This window comes from Bombina bombina, chromosome 1 (assembly GCF_027579735.1).
Source record: "Bombina bombina isolate aBomBom1 chromosome 1, aBomBom1.pri, whole genome shotgun sequence".
In the NCBI taxonomy this organism is placed as follows: domain Eukaryota; kingdom Metazoa; phylum Chordata; class Amphibia; order Anura; family Bombinatoridae; genus Bombina; species Bombina bombina.
Genome location: NC_069499.1, coordinates 1,448,253,213 through 1,448,275,752, shown reverse-complemented (window position 1 = coordinate 1,448,275,752; position 22,540 = coordinate 1,448,253,213). Strand labels below are relative to the sequence as shown.

Sequence of the window (22,540 nt, the reverse complement as noted above, 5' to 3'; positions counted from 1 at the left end):
GTGGGTGATCCTCTTGCAACTTCCTGTTGGGAAGGAGAATATCCCACAAGTAATGGATGATCCGTGGACTGGATACACTTAACAAGAGAAAATATGGTAAGGAGACTCATACTGTAATGCCGAGAGCTCTGACACTCTACGAGCAGATGAAATAGCAACAAGAAACAAAACTTTCCAAGATAACAACTTAATATCTAAGGAATGCATAGGTTTAAACAGAGCCCCTTGAAGAACCTTAAGAACTAAATTAAGACTCCAGGGAGGAGTAAGTGGTTTAAACACAGGCCTGATCCTGACCAAGGCCTGACAAAACGATTGCACGTCTGGTAAGTCCGCTAGATGTTTATGCCTCATAATCTGACAGGCAGCACACTAGGTAGGTCCTCTCCCTCACATGGACCTGTGGAAAAAAGAGATAAAGACTGAGTAATCTTACTCAGGCTTTCAGAGTTAGGGCAGCATAAACTACATGGGAGGTGCAGTGAGCATTATGTCCCACAAGTTCCCATTGCTCTAAAGCCATCACTGCTCTACTGAAGAGACTGATATGGACTACGGCTACACCCTAGAACAAAGCAGCACAATCTTGCACTACTTAATAAATAATAAAATCTTGCTTGAAGAATCTTTTACTAACACCTAACTTTACCATTTCCTTGCCCTAACGTAGGCAAAGAGAATAACTGGGGTTGGAGGGAAGGGAGGTGATATTTAACAGCTTTGCTGTGGTGCTCTTTGCCGCCTCCTGCTGGGCAGGAGTGTTATTACCAATAGTAATTAGATGATCCGTGGACTCATTGTGTCAGTAGAAAGAAAGCATATTTATTAGCAGCAGCTCCCACTTGTGTATGATATGTGCGTATTCATTTTTTAACAAGGGATACTAAGAGAACGAAGCACATTTGAAAATAGAAATGAATTTAAAAGTGTCTTAAAATGACATGCTCTATCTGAATTATGCAAGTTTAATTTTGACTATCCAATCCCTTTAACTGTAAATATTTCACATTTCAATGTTCTGCACATAGCAGAATATCTTCTATGTATTTATAAATAGATATTCCTATAAATATCTGCAGTGGAGGACCTAATGAACAGATGGCCCTGGTGCAAGATTTTTTTTTGGGCCCCCCCTTACAAAAAAGTAACACTACACTAAATAAAATTAAAAAAACACTGACCATAATATACTAAGCAAAAATTTAAAAAAAAACACTGACTATACTGACACACAGACACAAATACAGAAACATACACACATAGACACAAAGGCATACACACATAGAGAAGCATACACATAAACACACAAAACAGAATTTATGCTTACCTGATAAATTACTTTCTCCAACGGTGTGTCCGGTCCACGGCGTCATCCTTACTTGTGGGGATATTCTCCTCCCCAACAGGAAATGGCAAAGAGCCCAGCAAAGCTGGCCATATAGTCCCTCCTAGGCTCCGCCTACCCCAGTCATTCGACCGACGGACAGGAGGAAATATATATAGGAGAAACCATATGGTAACGTGGTGACTGTAGTTAGAGAAAATAATTCATCAGACCTGATTAAAAAACCAGGGCGGGCCGTGGACCGGACACACCGTTGGAGAAAGTAATTTATCAGGTAAGCATAAATTCTGTTTTCTCCAACATAGGTGTGTCCGGTCCACGGCGTCATCCTTACTTGTGGGAACCAATACCAAAGCTTTAGGACACGGATGAAGGGAGGGAGCAAATCAGGTCACCCAAACGGAAGGCACCACGGCTTGCAAAACCTTTCTCCCAAAAATAGCCTCCAAAGAAGCAAAAGTATATAATTTAAAAAAATTTGGTCAACAGGAACCTCATTCTTGAAGGCCCATGTGGAAGCCACAGCCCTAGTGGAGTGAGCTGTGATACTTTCAGGAGGCTGCCGTCCGGCAGTCTCAAAAGCCAATCTGATGATGCTTTTAAACCAAAAGGAAAGAGAGGTAGAAGTTGCTTTTTTACCTCTCCTTTAACCAGAATAAACAACAAACAAAGAAGATGTTTGTCTAAAATCTTCAGTGGCCTCTAAATAGAATTTTAGAGCACGGACAACGTCCAAATTGTGTAACAAACGTTCCTTCTATGAAACTGGATTCGGACACAAAGAAGGTACAACTATCTCCTGGTTAATATTTTTGTTGGAAACAACCTTCGGAAGAAAACCAGGCTCAGTACGTAAAACCACCTTATCTGCATGGACCAGATAGGGCGGAGAACACTGCAGAGCAGATAACTCAGAAACTCTTCTAGCGGAAGAAATTGCAACCTAAAACAAAACTTTCCAAGATAATAACTTAATATCTACGGAATGTAAGGGTTCAAACGGAACCCCTTGAAGAACTGAAAGAACTAGATTAAGACTCCAGGGAAGAGTCAAAGGTCTGTAAACAGGCTTGATTCTAACCAGAGCCTGAACAAACGCTTAAACGTCTGGCACAGCTGCCAGCCTTTTGTGAAGTAAAACAGATAAAGCAGAGATCTGTACTTGCAGAAAATCCTTTCTCCAAACCTTCTTGTAGAAAGGAAAGAATCTTAGGAATTTTTATCTTGTTCCATGGGAATCCTTTAGATTCACACCAACAGATATATTTTTTCCATATATTATGGTAAATTTTTCTAGTTACAGGCTTTCTAGCCTGAGTAAGAGTATCTATTACAGAATCTGAAAACCCACGCTTTGATAAAATCAAGCGTTCAAACTCCAAGCAGTCAGTTGGAGGAAAACCAGATTCGGATGTTCGAATGGACCCTGAATAAGATGGTCCTGTCTCAAAGGTAGCTTCCATGGTGGAGCCGATGACACATTCACCAGGTCTGCATACCAAGTCCTGCGTGGCCACACAGGAACTATCAAGATCACCGAAGCCCTCTCCAGATTGATCCTGGCTACCAGCCTGGGAATGAGAGGAAACGGTGGGAATACATAAGCTAGGTTGAAGATCCAAGGTGCTACTATTGTATCCAATAGAGTCGCCTTGGGATCCCTGGATTTGGACCCGTAACAAGGGACCTTGAAGTTCTGACGAGAGGCCATCAGAACCATGTCTGGAATGCCCCATAATTGAGTTATTTGGGCAAAGATTTCCAGATGGAGTTCCCACTCCCCCGGATGCTCCTCCATCGCCAGGGAACTCCTTGTTTCCCCCTGATGGTTGATATATGTAACAGTCGTCATGATGTCTGATTGAAACCTTATGAATTTGGCCTTTGCTAGTCAAAGCCAAGCCTTGAGAGCATTGAATATCGCTCTCAGTTCCAGAATGTTTATCGGGAGAAGAGATTCTTCCCGAGACCATAGACCCTGAGCTTTCAGGGGTTCCCAGACCGCGCCCCAGCCCACCAGACTGGCGTCGGTCGTGACAATGACCTACTCTGGTCTGCGGAAGCTCATTCCCTGTGACAGGTTGTCCAGGGTCAGCCACCAACGGAGTGAATCTCTGGTTATTTGATCTACTTGTATCGTCGGAGACAAGTCTGTATAATCCCCATTCCACTGTCTGAGCATGCACAGGTGTAATGGTCTTAGATGAATTCGTGCAAAAGGAACTATGTCCCTTGCCGCAACCATCAAACCTATTACTTCCATGCACTGCGCTATGGAAGGAAGAAGAACAGAATGAAGTACCTGACAAGAGCTTAGAAGTTTTGATTTTCTGGCCTCTGTCAGAAAAACCTTCATTTCTAAGGAAACTATTATTGTTCCCAAGAAGGGAACTCTTGTTGACGGGGACAGAGAACTTTTTTCTATGTTCACTTTCCACCTGTGAGATCTGAGAAAAGCTAGGACAATGTCCGTATGAGCCCTTGCTTTTGACAGAGACGACACTTGAATCAGGATGTCGTCCAAGTAAGGCACTACTGCAATGCCCCTTGGTCTTAGCACCGCTAGAAGGGACCCTAGTACCTTTGTGAAAATCCTTGGAGCAGTGGCTAATCCGAATGGAAGTGCCACAAACTGGTAATGCTTGTCCAGAAAGGCGAACCTCAGGAACCGAAAATGTTCCTTGTGGATAGGAATACGTAGGTACGCATCCTTTATATATAATAATCTCTTTCAAGTCAGGGCCAAACAGTGTTTTACCCTTGAAAGGGATGTTAAGCAAAAGCGCTCTGCGCGCCACGATAGCAAACCCTGAATTATTCGCCGCTAATCTAGCTAATTGCAAAGCGGCATCTAAAATAAAAGAGTTAGCCAATTTAAAAGCTTGAACTCTGTCCAAAACCTCCTCGTACGAAGATTCTTTATTGAGCGACTTTTCTAGTTCTTCGAACCAGAAACACGCAGCTGTAGTGACAGGAACAATGCATGAAATTGGTTGTAGAAGGTAACCTTGCTGAACAAACATCTTTTTAAGCAAACCCTCTAACCTTAAATCCATAGGATCTTGAAAGCACAACTATCTTCTATAGGAATAGAAGTGCGTTTGTTTAGAGTAGAAACCGCCCCCTCGACCTTGGGGACTGTATGCCATAAGTCCTTTCTGGGGTCGACTATAGGAAATAATTTCTTAAATATAGGGGGAGGACAAAAGGTATGCCGGGCCTTTCCCACTCCTTATTTACTATGTCCGCCACCCGCTTGGGTATAGGAAAAACATCGGGGGGCACCGGAACCTCTAGGAACTTGTCCATCTTACCTAATTTCTCTGGAATGACCAAATTGTCACAATCATCCAGAGTAGATAATACCTCCTTAAGTAGTGCGTGGAGATGTTCTAATTTAAATTTAAAAGTTACAATATCAGGTTCTGCTTGTTGAGAAATTTTCCCTGAATCTGAAATTTCTCCCTCAGACAAAACCTCCCTCCTGGCCCCTTCAGATAGGTGTGAGGGTATGTCAGAACAGATATCATCAGCGTCCTCTTGCTCTTCAGTGTTTAAAACAGAGCAATCACGCTTTCTCTGATAAGTAGGCATTTTGGAAAAAATGCATGCAATAGAATTATCCATTACAGCCATTAAGTGTTGTATGGTAATAAGTATTGGCGCACTAGATGTACTAGGGGCCTCTTGTGTGGGCAAAACTGGTGTAGACACAGAAGGGGATGATGCAGTACCATGCTTACTCCCCTCATTAGAGGAATCATCTTGGGCAATATCATATCTATGGCATTATTATCCCTACTTTGTTTGGACATTATGACACAAATATATCACATATATTTAAAAGGGGAGACACATTGGCTTTCATACATATAGAACATCGTTATCTGATGGTTCAGACATGTTAAACAGGCTTAAACTTGTCAACAAAGCACAAAAAACGTTTTACAATAAAACCGTTACTGTCCCTTTAAATTTTAAACTGAACACACTTTATTACTGAATATGTGAAAAAGTATGAAGGAATTGTTCAAAATTCACCAAAATTTCACCACAGTAACTTAAAGCCTTAAAAGTATTGCACACCAAATTTGAAAGCTTTAACCCTTAAAATAACGGAACCGGAGCCGTTTTTACATTTAACCCCTATACAGTCCCAGGTATCTGCTTTGCTGAGACCCAACCAAGCCCAGAGGGGAATACGATACCAAATGATGCCTTCTATAAGCTTTTTCAGTGGTTCTTAGCTCCTCACACATGCATCTGCATGCCATGCTTTCCAAAAACAACTGCGCATTAGAGGCGCGAAAATGAGGCTCTGTCTATGACTAGAAAAGGCCCCCAGTGAAAAAGGTGTCCAATACAGTGCCTGCCGTTTTTATTAAAACAATCCCCAAGATTTAACAACTATTAAAAGTAATAATCTGCCAAATATACTTAGTAAAGTAATCGTTTTAGCCCAGAAAAATGTCTACCAGTTTTTTAAGCCCTAATGAAGCCCTTTATTCTTTTACTTAAACTAAGAAAATGGCTTACCGGTTCCCATAGGGAAAATGACAGCTTCCAGCATTACCAAGTCTTGTTAGAAATGTGTCATACCTCAAGCAGCAAAGTCTGCCCACTGTTTCCCCCAACTGAAGTTACTTCATCTCAACAGTCCTGTGTGGAAACAGCCATCGATTTTAGTAACGGTTGCTAAAATCATTTTCCTCTTACAAACAGAAATCTTCATCTCTTTTCTGTTCCAGAGTAAATAGTACATACCAGCACTATTTTAAAATAACAAACTCTTGATTGAAGAACAAAAACTACATTTAAACACCAAAAAACTCTAAGCCATCTCCGTGGAGATGTTGCCTGTGCAACGGCAAAGAGAATGACTGGGGTAGGCGGAGCCTAGGAGGGACTATATGGCCAGCTTTGCTGGGCTCTTTGCCATTTCCTGTTGGGGAGGAGAATATCCCCACAAGTAAGGATGACGCCGTGGACCGGACACACCTATGTTGGAGAAAGATATGTATATATACAGTATATATATATATATATATATATATATACACACACACACACACACTACACATACATAAAGAAACACACATAGACACAAAGGCATACACACATAGGAAAGCACACACATAGACACACAAAGATATGTATATATATATATATATATATATATATATATATATATACACACTACACATACATAAAGACACACACATAGACACAAAGGCATACACACATAGGGAAGAACACACACACATATATATATATATATATATATATATATATATATATATATATATATATATATATATATATATATATATATATATATATATATATGTGTTAATATAGCACACAGAGAAAGTCCAGCACTCACTTACAAGCTCTCAACTAAGAAAAAAAGCAACAATGGAAGAGTTAGTTACCGCATCTGGTCAAATGGGACAAGCCCAGGTACCACATCAAAGTATCTTTCAAAAACCTGGGTCCCTAAACAGCCACACAATGCAGACTCACAATCAAACAAACTGGGGGAAAAAAAATGAAGGGTGCACAGGCTTGTGTAATCTCCCCAGACATATACAAAACACGGAAGGGGACAGTACTCTCAGGCCAGACCAGGTACACATCCCATGACCCTGTAACATGCACAGCCCTGGGTGCAAAACAGCACTCTCAGGAAGCTGCACCGTCCACAGAGCCACAGGCAGTTAAGCCCAGACAGGTCTGGGTGCACGGCCCAAATGGGAAAATTACAAAACAAATATATAAGTTAATATAGCACACAGAGAAAGTCCAGCACTCACTTACAAGCTCTCAACTAAGATAAAAAGCAACAATGGAAGAGTTAGTTACCGCATCTGGCCAAATGGGAAAAGCCTGGGTACCACGTCAAGGTCTCTTCCAAAAACCTGGGTCCCTAAACAGCCAACAATGCAGACTCACCATCAAACAAACTGGGGGGAAAAATGAAGGGTGCACAGGCTTATGTAATCTCCCCAGACATATACAAACACGGAAGGGGACAGCACTCTCAGGCCGTGTACAAATCCCATGATCCTGTAACATGCACAGCCCTGGGTGCAAAACAGCAAAAACAGAGAATTTTGTGTTTAATCCTGGAGGCAAGAGGAAGGCAGTGAAAGGATTGGCAGAGAGGTGCGGCAGATGAAGAGCAACATGCAAGGAAGATGAGCCTGGCAGAGGCATTCATTATGGATTGTAAAGGAGCTAGGCGGTAGCTAGAGAGACCAGAGAGGATAGAGTTGCAGTAGTGGAGGCGGGAAAGGATGAGAGAGTGGATTAAAATCTTTGTTGTGTCTTGTGTAAAGAAATGTCTAATTTTAGCGATGTTTTTAAGGTGGAAGCGGCAGGCTTTAGCCACTGACTGAATGTGAGGTGTGAAAGAAAGATCTGAGTCAAGTGTGACCCCAAGACATCGGGCATGTGAGGTTGGGGTAATGATGGAGATGTCAACAGTTAGACATGGGGGGTGGAAATTTTTGAAGAAGGGGGGAAAATAAGGAGCTCAGTTTTGGAGAAATTTAGCTTGAGGTAGTGAGAGGACATCCAAGATGAGATATGAGAGAGACAGTTAGTGACACGGGTTAGCAAGGAAGGAGATAGCAGGATTAGCAGGATCTGGTAGTTAAACAGTGCGCTTTGATCCTGTGCAGCACGGAGTCCTTCACTGAAGTGTTAATTTACGCATGTGAACTTGGCGTTGCACAGAATCAAAGCACATCCTTTAATCACCAGGTCCTTGCAATATGTTTTTTTTTTTTTTTGATTTTCAAAGCTTTATTGAAGAATAAACAGAAAATAAACAAGCAAAATACGTACATCAAAAATCATGAGATACAGGATTACATGTACAGGTGACTCTATGGAGTCCATTAGGCTGCGTAAAGATGTAGTATCAATGAATGGGTTAAGTTTAGTAGAAAGTCCAGATAAGATTCTGAAAGCCCATTCATGCTCATCTCGATGTACTAGAACAATATTATAATTGTATAACAATTTTTAGTCAGAAAAGATAATGGAAATTCGGTCATGGGGTATCTTTCAGACCCATGTCCGAGGTAAGTGGAAAAGGAAGAAAGTAATGTAGAAAAGGAAGGAAGGGGAGGAGTTAGGGAGAGAGAAAAGAGAAAAAAAAAAAAGGGGGGGGGGGAGGGGGAGGAGGGAAGGGAAGAGGGATGAGTAGGAGGAGGGGGAGGGCAGGTGTGAAGGAAGGGAAATCAGACATGTCTCCTAAAAGGAGGAGGTGATTCTATACAGGGCCACGCCGTAGACAACAGGTCTATTATGCCGCCCCTATCTATAAGGGTTTAGGCCACCAGACTGCAGTCCGGCCTCCCTTGTTTCCACATCTCCAGCATGTATTCATGGATTTCTATCCTGTCGTCTCTCATATATCTATATCTCTCTAGTTGAAGGTATCCGTTTACTTGGTCAACCCAGTCACTCAATGTGGGCACATTTGTATTTTTCCAATTTTTGGGGATAAGGGATTTTGCACTGTTGAGCATTAGGTAGAAAAGGTATTTTGTTGCCTTATCTTTAAATTTGGGAAGGTCATGGTACAAAAGAAGGCTAGGTGATCTTGGCAGGGAGGTCCCAACGACCCTTTCCATTGCAACCAGTAATGAGTGCCAGTATGGTCCTATGGCGCCACAACCCCACCAAATATGTAGAAGGGTACCTGATTCTCCACACCCCTGCCAACACCTCCCATCAGTCTGTTTATAAATTTTCTGTAGTCTGGCAGGAGTAAGATACCATCCAGACAAATATTTGAAGTTAGACTCCAGTACTTTTGCTGAGACCGATGTCTTTGCATGCGCTCTAAATATTTTCCCCCAGTCTTTATCTGTCAGGGGTAGGTTAAGCTCCCTATTCCACTGTCGTGTGTAAGTAGGCAGTGGGGTGCCCCTTGCAATATCTTTATCTGCATTGGGACACAGTGATATCAATGTGAGGCATGTTGTAAGAAAACCATTGGTCTCAGTGGAAACTTATCTTTTTGTACCACCAAAGGCTTTTATCCACCTGACACAAGTCACTCGCTGGCCAGTGTACATAAACTGATGCTTCTCTTCTTGGCTCTAGCAGACAAGTCACTCACACAGACTGGAGAAATCACTGTCTGCAGTATGCACTTCACACATGTCACACGTGGCCACCGCGCTCCAGCTTCCCACTGCATGCGCTGAAGAGAGAGCTAAAGGACTGTTAGCCCCACCCTAAAGGTCCACACCACCAGTCATGAGAAGCCTTTTCAATGCAGTGGGATTGGCTGGCTGGCTCAGATCCCGGTTTATCAATACAGTGCCATACTACTTAAAAAAAAACATAAGCAGATAGCATAAAAAAACAGAACACTTTTCACATTTTTATTTTGGACTCTGTGTGGGCCCCTCCCATTCCTGGGGCCCCTCTTGCACCACCTATAGGTCCGCCCCTGAATATCTGTATATGTGTATGTATCTTTATAGGTATAAATATATATTTGTGCAAAATACAATTATATATATATATATATATATATATATATATATATGTATCTATGAATATATGGAACATTTTTTTCTATATGAAGAACATTGGAATGTGAAATATTCAAATTTTATGTCGGATTAGAGCACTTGAGAATATACAATTGGGTTAGCGCGTGAGTAGGATGTTAGGGTTTTTTCCCACTTTTTTCTCCATTGACTTTTATAGGGGAAAAGGTTATTGCGAGAGCTTTATCCTAAGTTCGGCTTTTTAAGTGCGTCGGGTTAGCGAAAACAGTTTACTTTCAACTTGTAATATGAAAGCAACCGACACGTGCAAAAAGCTTACTTCTGGTGCAGTTAGCGTGAGAGCAAAAGTGCTTAATAGTTCTAAGGGCAAGAAGCAAACAGAATATTTTCAAAACTGAAGCTACAAGGTAGATAATCCAACAAAGTGGATAATTTGTTTGTAAAAAGGTGATGGTCCAAGGTGAGAGATGAGAAGCCAAAACAACTATGGCTTCCCTTTCGTTAAAAAAATAACCAAAATTTTATGAGGGGACAAATGAATCCTATATAATGAGATTGTTTTTTTTTTTATTATTAAACTGTTGTTAACTAGTAGTTATTGTGTATGTGTGATATCTGTTGGACACATTGAGAAAATGTTTTTAGCTTAAGGTTCTACTTGAGTATATAACATGAAAGTTTCATTCCATGAAGATTTTTGTGAATTTGAAACTTTTTGACAAAGGTGACAATAAGAAGTCATTCTGAAGTAATCGATAACGCCAGACTAGTCATTAGAAGCCATCCTGTAGTATGCCCACAGGCTAAAATATTTAAATGAGATGACTCTAGAGGCATTCACTGGCTGTTCATGCTTGTGAAGTAATCAGTAAGGAAATCTGCTAATCATTCTGAAGTCATCACATAGAAGTTTTTAATTTAGCTGATGACTTTACAAGCCTGATGATATCTGATGATGTGCAAATGACTTCTAAAGTAGTTTGATGATCATCAAATGACTCCAGAATGGTCTCTAAAGTAATCCTGGTGTCTTGGGTAATTGCAGACTTTTATGAGAAAAAAAAAAACTTTTAAAATATATTTGGAGTAAAGTTCTCTTTATTTACAAAATAATTTGCACTTTTAAAGGTAGATGGTCGAAGCACTTTCTTATTACAACATAAATACATTTTAACTACTATAGCATAATTTATTACAGTGAATACATATGATCTCTAGCAAACATTTCAAAATTATTAGTTCTTTAGCATTATCTTAAAATGATTTAAAAAAATAAATAAGAAGAATACAAACTAAAATGTCAAATACTTTTCTGAAGGCATTCCAGGAATATGTTTTTACAATAGATTTGCATTTGTTTGTAGGTTGCACAAAGGTGATCTAGATGACTCGAGTTTTATGGATTGCAGTTCTTCCTCATATTAAAGCTAAAGTTGTAAAGAGAAAAATATGTTTTATTAGTGTAAATGGTGAGCTCTCTTTATGTCTGTCTAATTCTGGAAACAGTGGCCTAGATTTGGAGTTCGGCGGTAAAAGGGCTGTTAACGCTCCGCGGGCTTTTTTCTGGCCGCACCATAAATTTAACTCTGGTATCGAGAGTTTAAACAAATGCTGCGTTAGGCTCCAAAAAAGGAGCGTAGAGCATTTTTACCGCAAATGCAACTCTCGATACCAGAGTTGCTTACGGACGCGGCCGGCCTCAAAAACGTGCTCGTGCACGATTCTCCCATAGGAAACAATGGGGCTGTTTGAGCTGAAAAAAAACCTAACACCTGCAAAAAAGCAGCGTTCAGCTCCTAACGCAGCCCCATTGTTTCCTATGGGGAAACACTTCCTACGTCTGCACCTAACACTCTAACATGTACCCCGAGTCTAAACACCCCTAGCCTTACACTTATTAACCCCTAATCTGCCGCCCCCGCTATCGCTGACCCCTGCATATTTTTTTTAACCCCTAATCTGCCGCTCCGTAAACCGCCGCAACCTACGTTATCCCTATGTACCCCTAATCTGCTGCCCCTAACACCGCCGACCCCTATATTATATTTATTAACCCCTAATCTGCCCCCCTCAACGTCGCCGACACCTGCCTACACTTATTAACTCCTAATCTGCCGAGCGGACCTGAGCGCTACTATAATAAAGTTATTAACCCCTAATCCGCCTCACTAACCCTATCATAAATAGTATTAACCCCTAATCTGCCCTCCCTAACATCGCCGACACCTACCTTCAATTATTAACCCCTAATCTGCCGAGCGGACCTCACCGCTACTATAATAAATGTATTAACCCCTAAAGCTAAGTCTAACCCTAACACTAACACCCCCCTAAATTAAATATAATTTTAATCTAACAAAATAAATTAACTCTTATTAAATAACTTATTCCTATTTAAAGCTAAATACTTACCTGTAAAATAAATCCTAATATAGCTACAATATAAATTATAATTATATTATAGCTATTTTAGGATTAATATTTATTTTACAGGCAACTTTGTAATTATTTTAACCAGGTACAATAGCTATTAAATAGTTAAGAACTATTTAATAGTTACCTAGTTAAAATAATAACAAATTTACCTGTAAAATAAATCCTAACCTAAGATATAATTAAACCTAACACTACCCTATCAATAAATTAATTAAATAAACTACCTACAATTACCTACAATTAACCTAACACTACACTATCAATAAATTAATTAAACACAATTGCTACAAATAAATACAATTAAATAAACTAGCTAAAGTACAAAAAATAAAAAAAGAACTAAGTTACAAAAAATAATAAAATATTTACAAACATAAGAAAAATATTACAACAATTTTAAACTAATTACACCTACTCTAAGCCCCCTAATAAAATAACAAAGCCCCCCAAAATAAAAAATTCCCTACCCTATTCTAAATTAAAAAAGCTCTTTTACCTTACCAGCCCTGAACAGGGCCCTTTGCGGGGCATGCCCCAAGGAATTCAGCTCTTTTGCCTGTAAAAAAAAACATACCATACCCCCCCCCAACATTACAACCCACCACTCACATACCCCTAATCTAACCCAAACCCCCCTTAAATAAACCTAACACTAAGCCCCTGAAGATCTTCCTACCTTGTCTTCACCATACCAGGTTCACCGATCCGTCCTGGCTCCAACATCTTCATCCAACCCAAGCGGGGGTTGGCGATCCATCATCCGGTGCTGAAGAGGTCCAGAAGAGGCTCCAAAGTCTTCCTCCTATCCGGCAAGAAGAGGACATCCGGACCGGCAAACATCTTCTCCAAGCGGCATCTTCAATCTTCTTCCATCCGGTGCGGAGTGGGTCCATCTTGAAGCAGGCGACGCGGATCCATCCTCTTCTTCCGTTGTCTCCCGACGAATGACGGTTCCTTTAAGGGACGTCATCCAAGATGGCGTCCCTCGAATTCCGATTGGCTGATAGGATTCTATCAGCCAATCTATCAGCCAATCGGAATTAAGGTAGGAAATCCTCTTCTGGACCTCTTCAGCACCGGATGATGGATCGCCAACCCCCGCTTGGGTTGGATGAAGATGTTGGAGCCAGGACGGATCGGTGAACCTGGTATGGTGAAGACAAGGTAGGAAGATCTTCAGGGGCTTAGTGTTAGGTTTATTTAAGGGGGGTTTGGGTTAGATTAGGGGTATGTGGGTGGTGGGTTGTATTGTGGGGGGGGGGTATGGTATGTTTTTTTTTACAGGCAAAAGAGCTGAATTCCTTGGGGCATGCCCCGCAAAGGGCCCTGTTCAGGGCTGGTAAGGTAAAAGAGCTTGTAACTTTTTTAATTTAGAATAGGGTAGGGAATTTTTTATTTTGGGGGGCTTTGTTATTTTATTAGGGGGCTTAGAGTAGGTGTAATTAGTTTAAAATTGTTGTAATATTTTTCTTATGTTTGTAAATATTTTATTATTTTTTGTAACTTAGTTCTTTTTTATTTTTTGTACTTTAGCTAGTTTATTTAATTGTATTTATTTGTAGCAATTGTGTTTAATTAATTTATTGATAGTGTAGTGTTAGGTTAATTGTAGGTAATTGTAGGTAGTTTATTTAATTAATTTATTGATAGGGTAGTGTTAGGTTTAATTGTAACTTAGGTTAGGATTTATTTTACAGGTAAATTTGTTATTATTTTAACTAGGTAACTATTAAATAGTTCTTAACTATTTAATAGCTATTGTACCTGGTTAAAATAATTACAAAGTTGCCTGTAAAATAAATATTAATCCTAAAATAGCTATAATATAATTATAATTTATATTGTAGCTATATTAGGATTTATTTTACAGGTAAGTATTTAGCTTTAAATAGGAATAAGTTATTTAATAAGAGTTAATTTATTTCGTTAGATTAAAATTATATTTAAGTTAGGGGGGTGTTAGTGTTAGGGTTAGACTTAGCTTTAGGGGTTAATACATTTATTATAGTAGCGGTGAGCTCCGGTCGTCAGATTAGGGGTTAATAATTGAAGTTAGGTGTTGGCGATGTTAGGGAGGGCAGATTAGGGGTTAATACTATTTATGATAGGGTTAGTGAGGCGGGTTAGGGGTTAATAACTTTATTATAGTAGCGCTCAGGTCCGCTCGGCAGATTAGGGGTTAATAAGTGTAGGCAGGTGTCGGCGACGTTGATGGGGGCAGATTAGGGGTTAATAAATATAATATAGGGGTCGGCGGTGTTAGGGATAGCAGATTAGGGGTACATAGGGATAACGTAGGTGGCGGCGCTTTGCGGTCGGAAGATTAGGGGTTAATTATTTTAAGTAGCTGGCGGCGACGTTGTGGGGGGCAGGTTAGGGGTTAATAAATGTAATACAGGGGTCGGCGGGGTTAGGGGCAGCAGATTAGGGGTACATAAGTATAACGTAGGTGGCGGTCGGCAGATTAGGGGTTAAAAATTTTAATCGAGTGGCGGCGATGTGGGGGGAGCTCGGTTTAGGGGTACATAGGTAGTTTATGGGTGTTAGTGTACTTTAGGGTACAGTAGTTAAGAGCTTTATGAACCGGCGTTAGCCAGAAAGCTCTTAACTCCTGCTATTTTCAGGCGGCTGGAATTTTGTCGTTAGAGCTCTAACGCTCACTTCAGAAACGACTCTAAATACCGGCGTTAGGAAGATCCCATTGAAAAGATAGGATACGCAATTGACGTAAGGGGATCTGCGGTATGGAAAAGTTGCGGCTGAAAAGTGAGCGTTAGACCCTTTAATCACTGACTCCAAATACCGGCGGTAGCCTAAAACCAGCGTTAGGAGCCTCTAACGCTGGTTTTGACGGCTACCGCCGAACTCCAAATCTAGGCCAGTGATTCTAATAAAACTGCCAGGATGGAGTGAAATTATCTTACAGACTTCACACAGGTGGGGCTTACTGAACTTTTGAAGACCCAAATATCCCAGCAAGAAAATAATATAGCTCTCTGGATTGCAGATTTTTACAAGGAAAGCAAGGTCAACGTGGGGCAACCTAGCACTGATTACACTTTTTAAGCATATAAAATAATAGTCTTTTTCTATGGGGCCGATTTATCAATGTCTGGCGGACATGATCCGCTGTAGTGTATCATGTCCACCAGACATTGCTGAATGCCGACAGCATACACTGTCGGCATTTAACATTGCACAAGCAGTTCTAGTGAACTGCTTGTGCAATGCCGCCCCATGAAGGGTTGTCAATCAGGGGTTGTCAATCAACCCGATCGTATGCGACCGGGCAGATTGATGTCCACAGCCTTAGAGGCAGCGAAAGAGATAAGGAGCAGCGGTCTTAAGATTGCTGCTTCTTAACTCCTGTTTCCGGCGAGCCTGAAGGCTCACGCGAAAACAGGGGTATTCAGGGCCATTCGGCCCTTGATAATTTGGCCCCTATCAGTGTAACTAGTGCATTGTGACTTTTAAGACTCACTAGTATACAATTGCAAGATAAATCAGCGAGAGCTGTAACTGTAAAACTACCCCTTGTCCAGACTACTAGATGAGAATGCTAGACAAATTTTACACTGAAAAACCATAACGTATGATATGTATTATGTACTTTGAGTATAATTTTTTTTTTAACTCTTTGGCCTAAATTTATCATTGTTTGAATGCCCTGATTGGTTGCTGGCTCACTAAAGCAGTGGTTTGAACCACTGCTTCATAAACCCTCTCAGTTAAAATCACCCCGGATAAATTCGACCACGGCAATTAACAAGCCCTCCTGTAACACAATCAGTTGTGCGAGGGTAGGGGGGCAGTATTGCTTGTGCAATGGTAAATAAGGGGTAAAAATGTGCCACACAATTTGTGATCAAATGCAAACAGGTTCACAACTTGTGAATCATGTCTGTTGCAAACTGATTAAATCTAGCCCCTGGTATTTTTGGGAAAAAAATACAATTTGTAGTTTGCACTTCAAATATGATTTATTGGTATTTTAAAGTTTTAAAATGAATACAAAATACATTTTAACTGCTTATTGAGCACTACATTGTAATGTATTATGGTATGCACCTCTACATCCCATAAATGTAGGGAACATCCTTAAGCAAGTTACACAGCTTTTAAGGTAAAAACATAATTTATGTAAGAACTTACCTGATAAATTAATTTCTTTCATATTAGCAAGAGTCCATGAGCTAGTGACGTATGGGATATACATTCCTACCAGGAGGGGCAAAGTTTCCCAAACCTCAAAATGCCTATAAATACACCCCTCACCACACCCACAATTCAGTTTAACGAATAGCCAAGAAGTGGGGTGATAAAAAAGTGCAAAAGCATATAAAATAAGGAATTGGAATAATTGTGCTTTATACAAAAATCATAACCACCACAAAAAAAGGGCGGGCCTCATGGACTCTTGCTAATATGAAAGAAATGAATTTATCAGGTAAGTTCTTACATAAATTATGTTTTCTTTCATGTAATTAGCAAGAGTCCATGAGCTAGTGACGTATGGGATAATGATTACCCAAGATGTGGATCTTTCCACACAAGAGTCACTAGAGAGGGAGGGATAAAATAAAGACAGCCAATTCCTGCTGAAAATAATCCACACCCAAAATAAAGTTTAATGAAAAACATAAGCAGAAGATTCAAACTGAAACCGCTGCCTGAAGTACTTTTCTACCAAAAACTGCTTCAGAAGAAGAAAATACATCAAAATGGTAGAATTTAGTAAAAGTATGCAAAGAGGACCAAGTTGCTGCTTTGCAAATCTGATCAATCGAAGCTTCATTCCTAAACGCCCAGGAAGTAGAAACTGACCTAGTAGAATGAGCTGTAATCCTTTGAGGCGGAGTTTTACCCGACTCAACATAGGCAAGATGAATTAAAGATTTCAACCAAGATGCCAAAGAAATGGCAGAAGCTTTCTGGCCTTTTCTAGAACCGGAAAAGATAACAAATAGACTAGAAGTCTTACGGAAAGACTTAGTAGCTTCAACATAATATTTCAAAGCTCTAACAACATCCAAAGAATGCAACGATTTCTCCTTAGAATTCTTAGGATTAGGACATAATGAAGGAACCACAATTTCTCTACTAATGTTGTTGGAATTCACAACTTTAGGTAAAAAATCAAACGAAGTTCGCAACACCGCATTATCCTGATGAAAAATCAGAAAAGGAGACTCACATGAAAGAGCAGATAATTCAGAAACTCTTCTGGCAGAAGAGATTGCCAAAAGGAACAAAACTTTCCAAGAAAGTAATTTAATGTCCAATGAATGCATAGGTTCAAACGGAGGAGCTTGAAGAGCCCCCAGAACCAAATTCAAACTCCAAGGAGGAGAAATTGACTTAATGACAGGTTTTATACGAACCAAAGCTTGTACAAAACAATGAATATCAGGAAGAATAGCAATCTTTCTGTGAAAAAGAACAGAAGGAGCAGAGATTTGACCTTTCAAGGAACTTGCGGACAAACCCTTATCTAAACCATCCTGAAGAAACTGTAAAATTCTCGGTATTCTAAAAGAATGCCAAGAAAAATGATGAGAAAGACACCAAGAAATATAAGTCTTCCAGACTCTATAATATATCTCTCTAGATACAGATTTACGCGCCTGTAACATAGTATTAATCACAGAGTCAGAGAAACCTCTTTGACCAAGAATCAAGCGTTCAATCTCCATACCTTTAAATTTAAGGATTTCAGATCCTGATGGAAAAAAGGACCTTGCGACAGAAGGTCTGGTCTTAACGGAAGAGTCCACGGTTGGCAAGAGGCCATCCGGACCAGATCCGCATACCAAAACCTGTGAGGCCATGCCGGAGCTACCAGCAGAACAAACGAGCATTCCTTCAGAATCTTGGAGATTACTCTTGGAAGAAGAACTAGAGGCGGAAAGATATAGGCAGGATGATACTTCCAAAGAAGTGATAATGCATCCACTGCCTCCGCCTGAGGATCCCGGGATCTGGACAGATACCTGGGAAGTTTCTTGTTTAGATGAGACGCCATCAGATCTATTTCTGGAAGTTCCCACATTTGAACAATCTGAAGAAATACCTCTGGGTGAAGAGACCATTCGCCCGGATGCAACGTTTGGCGACTGAGATAATCCGCTTCCCAATTGTCTATACCTGGGATATGAACCGCAGAGATTAGACAGGAGCTGGATTCCGCCCAAACCAGAATTCGAGATACTTCTTTCATAGCCAGAGGACTGTGAGTCCCTCCTTGATGATTGATGTATGCCACAGTTGTGACATTGTCTGTCTGAAAACAAATGAACGATTCTCTCTTCAGAAGAGGCCGAGACTGAAGAGCTCTGAAAATTGCACGGAGTTCCAAAATATTGATCGGTAATCTCACCTCCTGAGATTCCCAAACTCCTTGTGCCGTCAGAGATCCCCACACAGCTCCCCAACCCATGAGACTTGCATCTGTTGAAATTACAGTCCAGGTCGGAAGCACAAAAGAAGCCCCCTGAATTAAACGATGGTGATCTGTCCACCACGTTAGAGAGTGTCGTACAATCGGTTTTAAAGATATTATTTGAGATATCTTTGTGTAGTCCTTGCACCATTGATTCAGCATACAGAGCTGTAGAGGTCGCATGTGAAAACGAGCAAAGGGGATCGCGTCCGATGCAGCAGTCATAAGACCTAGAATTTCCATGCATAAGGCTACCGAAGGGAATGATTGTGACTGAAGGTTTCGACAAGCTGAAAACAATTTTAGACGTCTCTTGTCTGTTAAAGACAGAGTCATGGACACTGAATCTATCTGGAAACCCAGAAAGGTCACCCTTGTCTGAGGAATCAATGAACTTTTTGGTAAATTGATCCTCCAACCATGATCTTGAAGAAACAACACAAGTCGATTCGTATGAGATTCTGCTAAATGTAAAGACTGAGCAAGTACCAAGATATCGTCCAAATAAGGAAATACCACAATACCCTGTTCTCTGATTACAGACAGAAGGGCACCGAGAACCTTTGTAAAAATTCTTGGAGCTGTAGCTAGGCCAAACGGCAGAGCCACAAACTGGTAATGCTTGTTCAGAAAAGAGAATCTCAGGAACTGATAATGATCTGGATGAATCGGAATATGCAGATATGCATCCTGTAAATCTATCGTGGACATATAATGCCCTTGCTGAACAAAAGGCAAGATAGTCCTTACAGTTACCATTTTGAACGTAGGTATCTTTACATAACGATTCAATATTTTTAGATCCAGAACTGGTCTGAAGGAATTCTCCTTCTTTGGTACAATGAAGAGATTTGAATAAAACCCCATCCCCTGTTCCGGAACTGGAACTGGCATAATTACTCCAGCCAACTCTAGATCTGAAACACAATTCAGAAATGCTTGAGCTTTCACTGGATTTACTGGGACACGGGAAAGAAAAAATCTCTTTGCAGGAGGTCTCATCTTGAAACCAATTCTGTACCCTTCTGAAACAATATTCTGAATCCAAAGATTGTGAACAGAATTGAACCAAATTTCTTTGAAAAAAACGTAACCTGCCCCCTACCAGCTGAGCTGGAATGAGGGCCGCACCTTCATGTGGACTTAGAAGCAGGCTTTGCCTTTCTAGCAGGCTTGGATTTATTCCAAACTGAAGATGGTTTCCAAACTGAAACTGCTCCTGAGGATGAAGGATCAGGCTTTTGTTCTTTGTTGAAACGAAAGGAACGAAAACGATTATTAGCCCTGTTTTTACCCTTAGATTTTTTATCCTGTGGTAAAAAAGTTCCTTTCCCACCAGTAACAGTTGAGATAATAGAATCCAACTGAGAACCAAATAATTTGTTACCCTGGAAAGAAATGGAAAGTAGAGTTGATTTAGAAGCCATATCAGCATTCCAAGTCTTAAGCCATAAAGCTCTTCTAGCTAAAATAGCTAGAGACATAAACCTGACATCAACTCTAATAATATCAAAAATGGCATCACAGATAAAATTATTAGCATGCTGAAGAAGAATAATAATATTATGAGAATCATGATCTGTTACTTGTTGCGCTAAAGTTTCCAACCAAAAAGTTGAAGCTGCAGCAACATCAGCCAATGATATAGCAGGTCTAAGAAGATTACCTGAACACAGATAAGCTTTTCTTAGAAAGGATTCAATTTTCCTATCTAATGGATCCTTAAAGGAAGTACCATCTGACGTAGGAATAGTAGTACGTTTAGCAAGGGTAGAAATAGCCCCATCAACTTTAGGGATTTTGTCCCAAAATTCTAACCTGTCAGACGGTACAGGATATAATTGCTTAAAACGTTTAGAAGGAATAAATGAATTACCCAATTTATCCCATTCTTTGGAAATTACTGCAGAAATAGCATTAGGAACAGGAAAAACTTCTGGAATAACCACAGGAGATTTAAATACCTTATCTAAACGTTTAGAATTAGTATCAAGAGGACCAGAATCCTCTATTTCTAAAGCAATTAATACTTCTTTAAGTAAAGAACGAATAAATTCCATTTTAAATAAATATGAAGATTTATCAGCATCAATCTCTGAGACAGAATCCTCTGAACCAGAAGAATCATCAGAATCAGAATGATGATGTTCATTTAAAAATTCATCTGTAGGGAGAGAAGTTTTAAAAGATTTTTTATGTTTACTAGAAGGAGAAATAACAGACATAGCCTTCTTGATGGATTCAGAAACAAAATCTCTTATGTTATCAGGAACATTCTGCACCTTAGATGTTGAAGGAACTGCAACAGGCAATGGTACTTTACTAAAGGAAATATTATCTGCATTAACAAGTTTGTCATGACAATTAATACAAACAACAGCCGGAGGAATAGCTACCAAAAGTTTACAGCAGATACACTTAGCTTTGGTAGGTCCAGCACTAGACAGCGATTTTCCTGAAGTATCTTCTGACTCAGATGCAACGTGAGACATCTTGCAATATGTAAGAGAAAAAACAACATATAAAGCAAAATTGATCAAATTCCTTAAATGACAGTTTCAGGAATGGGAAAAAATGCCAAAGAACAAGCTTCTAGCAACCAGAAGCAATGAAAAATGAGACTTAAATAATGTGGAGACAAAAGCGACGCCCATATTTTTTTTAGCGCCAAATAAGACGCCCACATTATTTGGCGCCTAAATGCTTTTGGCGCCAAAAATGACGACATTTCCGGAACGCCGACATTTTTGGAGCAAAATAACGTCAAAAAATGACGCAACTTCCGGCGACACGTATGACGCCGGAAACGGAAAGATTTTTTGCGCCAAAAAAGTCCGCGCCAAGAATGATGCAATAAAATGAAGCATTTTCAGCCCCCGCGAGCCTAACAGCCCACAGGGAAAAAAAGAGTCAAATTTTTGAAGGTAAGAAAAAATGATTAATTCAAATGCATTATCCCAAATATGAAACTGACTGTCTGAAAATAAGGAATGTTGAACATTCTGAGTCAAGGCAAATAAATGTTTGAATACATATATTTAGAACTTTATAAACAAAGTGCCCAACCATAGCTTAGAGTGTCACAGAAAATAAGATTTACTTACCCCAGGACACTCATCTACATGTTTGTAGAAAGCCAAACCAGTACTGAAACGAGAATCAGTAGAGGTAATGGTATATAAATAAGAGTATATCGTCGATCTGAAAAGGGAGGTAAGAGATGAATCTCTACGACCGATAACAGAGAACCTATGAAATAGACCCCGTAGAAGGAGATCACTGCATTCAAATAGGCAATACTCTCCTCACATCCCTCTGACATTCACTGCACGCTGAGAGGAAAACCGGGCTCCAACTTGCTGCGGAGCGCATATCAACGTAGAATCTAGCACAAACTTACTTCACCACCTCCATAGGAGGCAAAGTTTGTAAAAACTGAATTGTGGGTGTGGTGAGGGGTGTATTTATAGGCATTTTGAGGTTTGGGAAACTTTGCCCCTCCTGGTAGGAATGTATATCCCATACGTCACTAGCTCATGGACTTGCTAATTACATGAAAGAAATTTGCCTTAAAGGGACATAATACTCATATGCTAAATCACTTGAAACTGATGCAGTATAACTGTAAAAAGAGGACAGGAAAATATCACCTGAGCATCTCTATGTTAAAAAGGAAGATATTTTACCTCACAATTTCCTCAGCTCAGCAGAGTAAGTTCTGTGTAAAAAGTTATACTCAGCTGCAGCCCAGCAAAAAAAATAATAATGAAGAAATGAACAGCAGCC

The 22,540-nt window shown here is 40.1% G+C and overlaps 1 protein-coding gene across 1 annotated transcript in view; it reads right to left on the bottom strand.

Moving 5' to 3' along the window:
- Positions 1-343: 343 nt before the first annotated feature.
- LOC128666320 (embryonic protein UVS.2-like) overlaps positions 344-22,540 on the bottom strand; it is a 101,031-nt gene continuing 78,834 nt past the window's right edge. The window contains exons 12-13 of the mRNA XM_053720840.1: positions 8,195-8,343; positions 344-400 (exon numbers count right to left, since the gene is read on the bottom strand). Of these exons, the coding sequence (XP_053576815.1) occupies positions 344-400; positions 8,195-8,343 (206 nt within the window). The remainder of the gene's footprint in view (positions 401-8,194; positions 8,344-22,540) is intronic.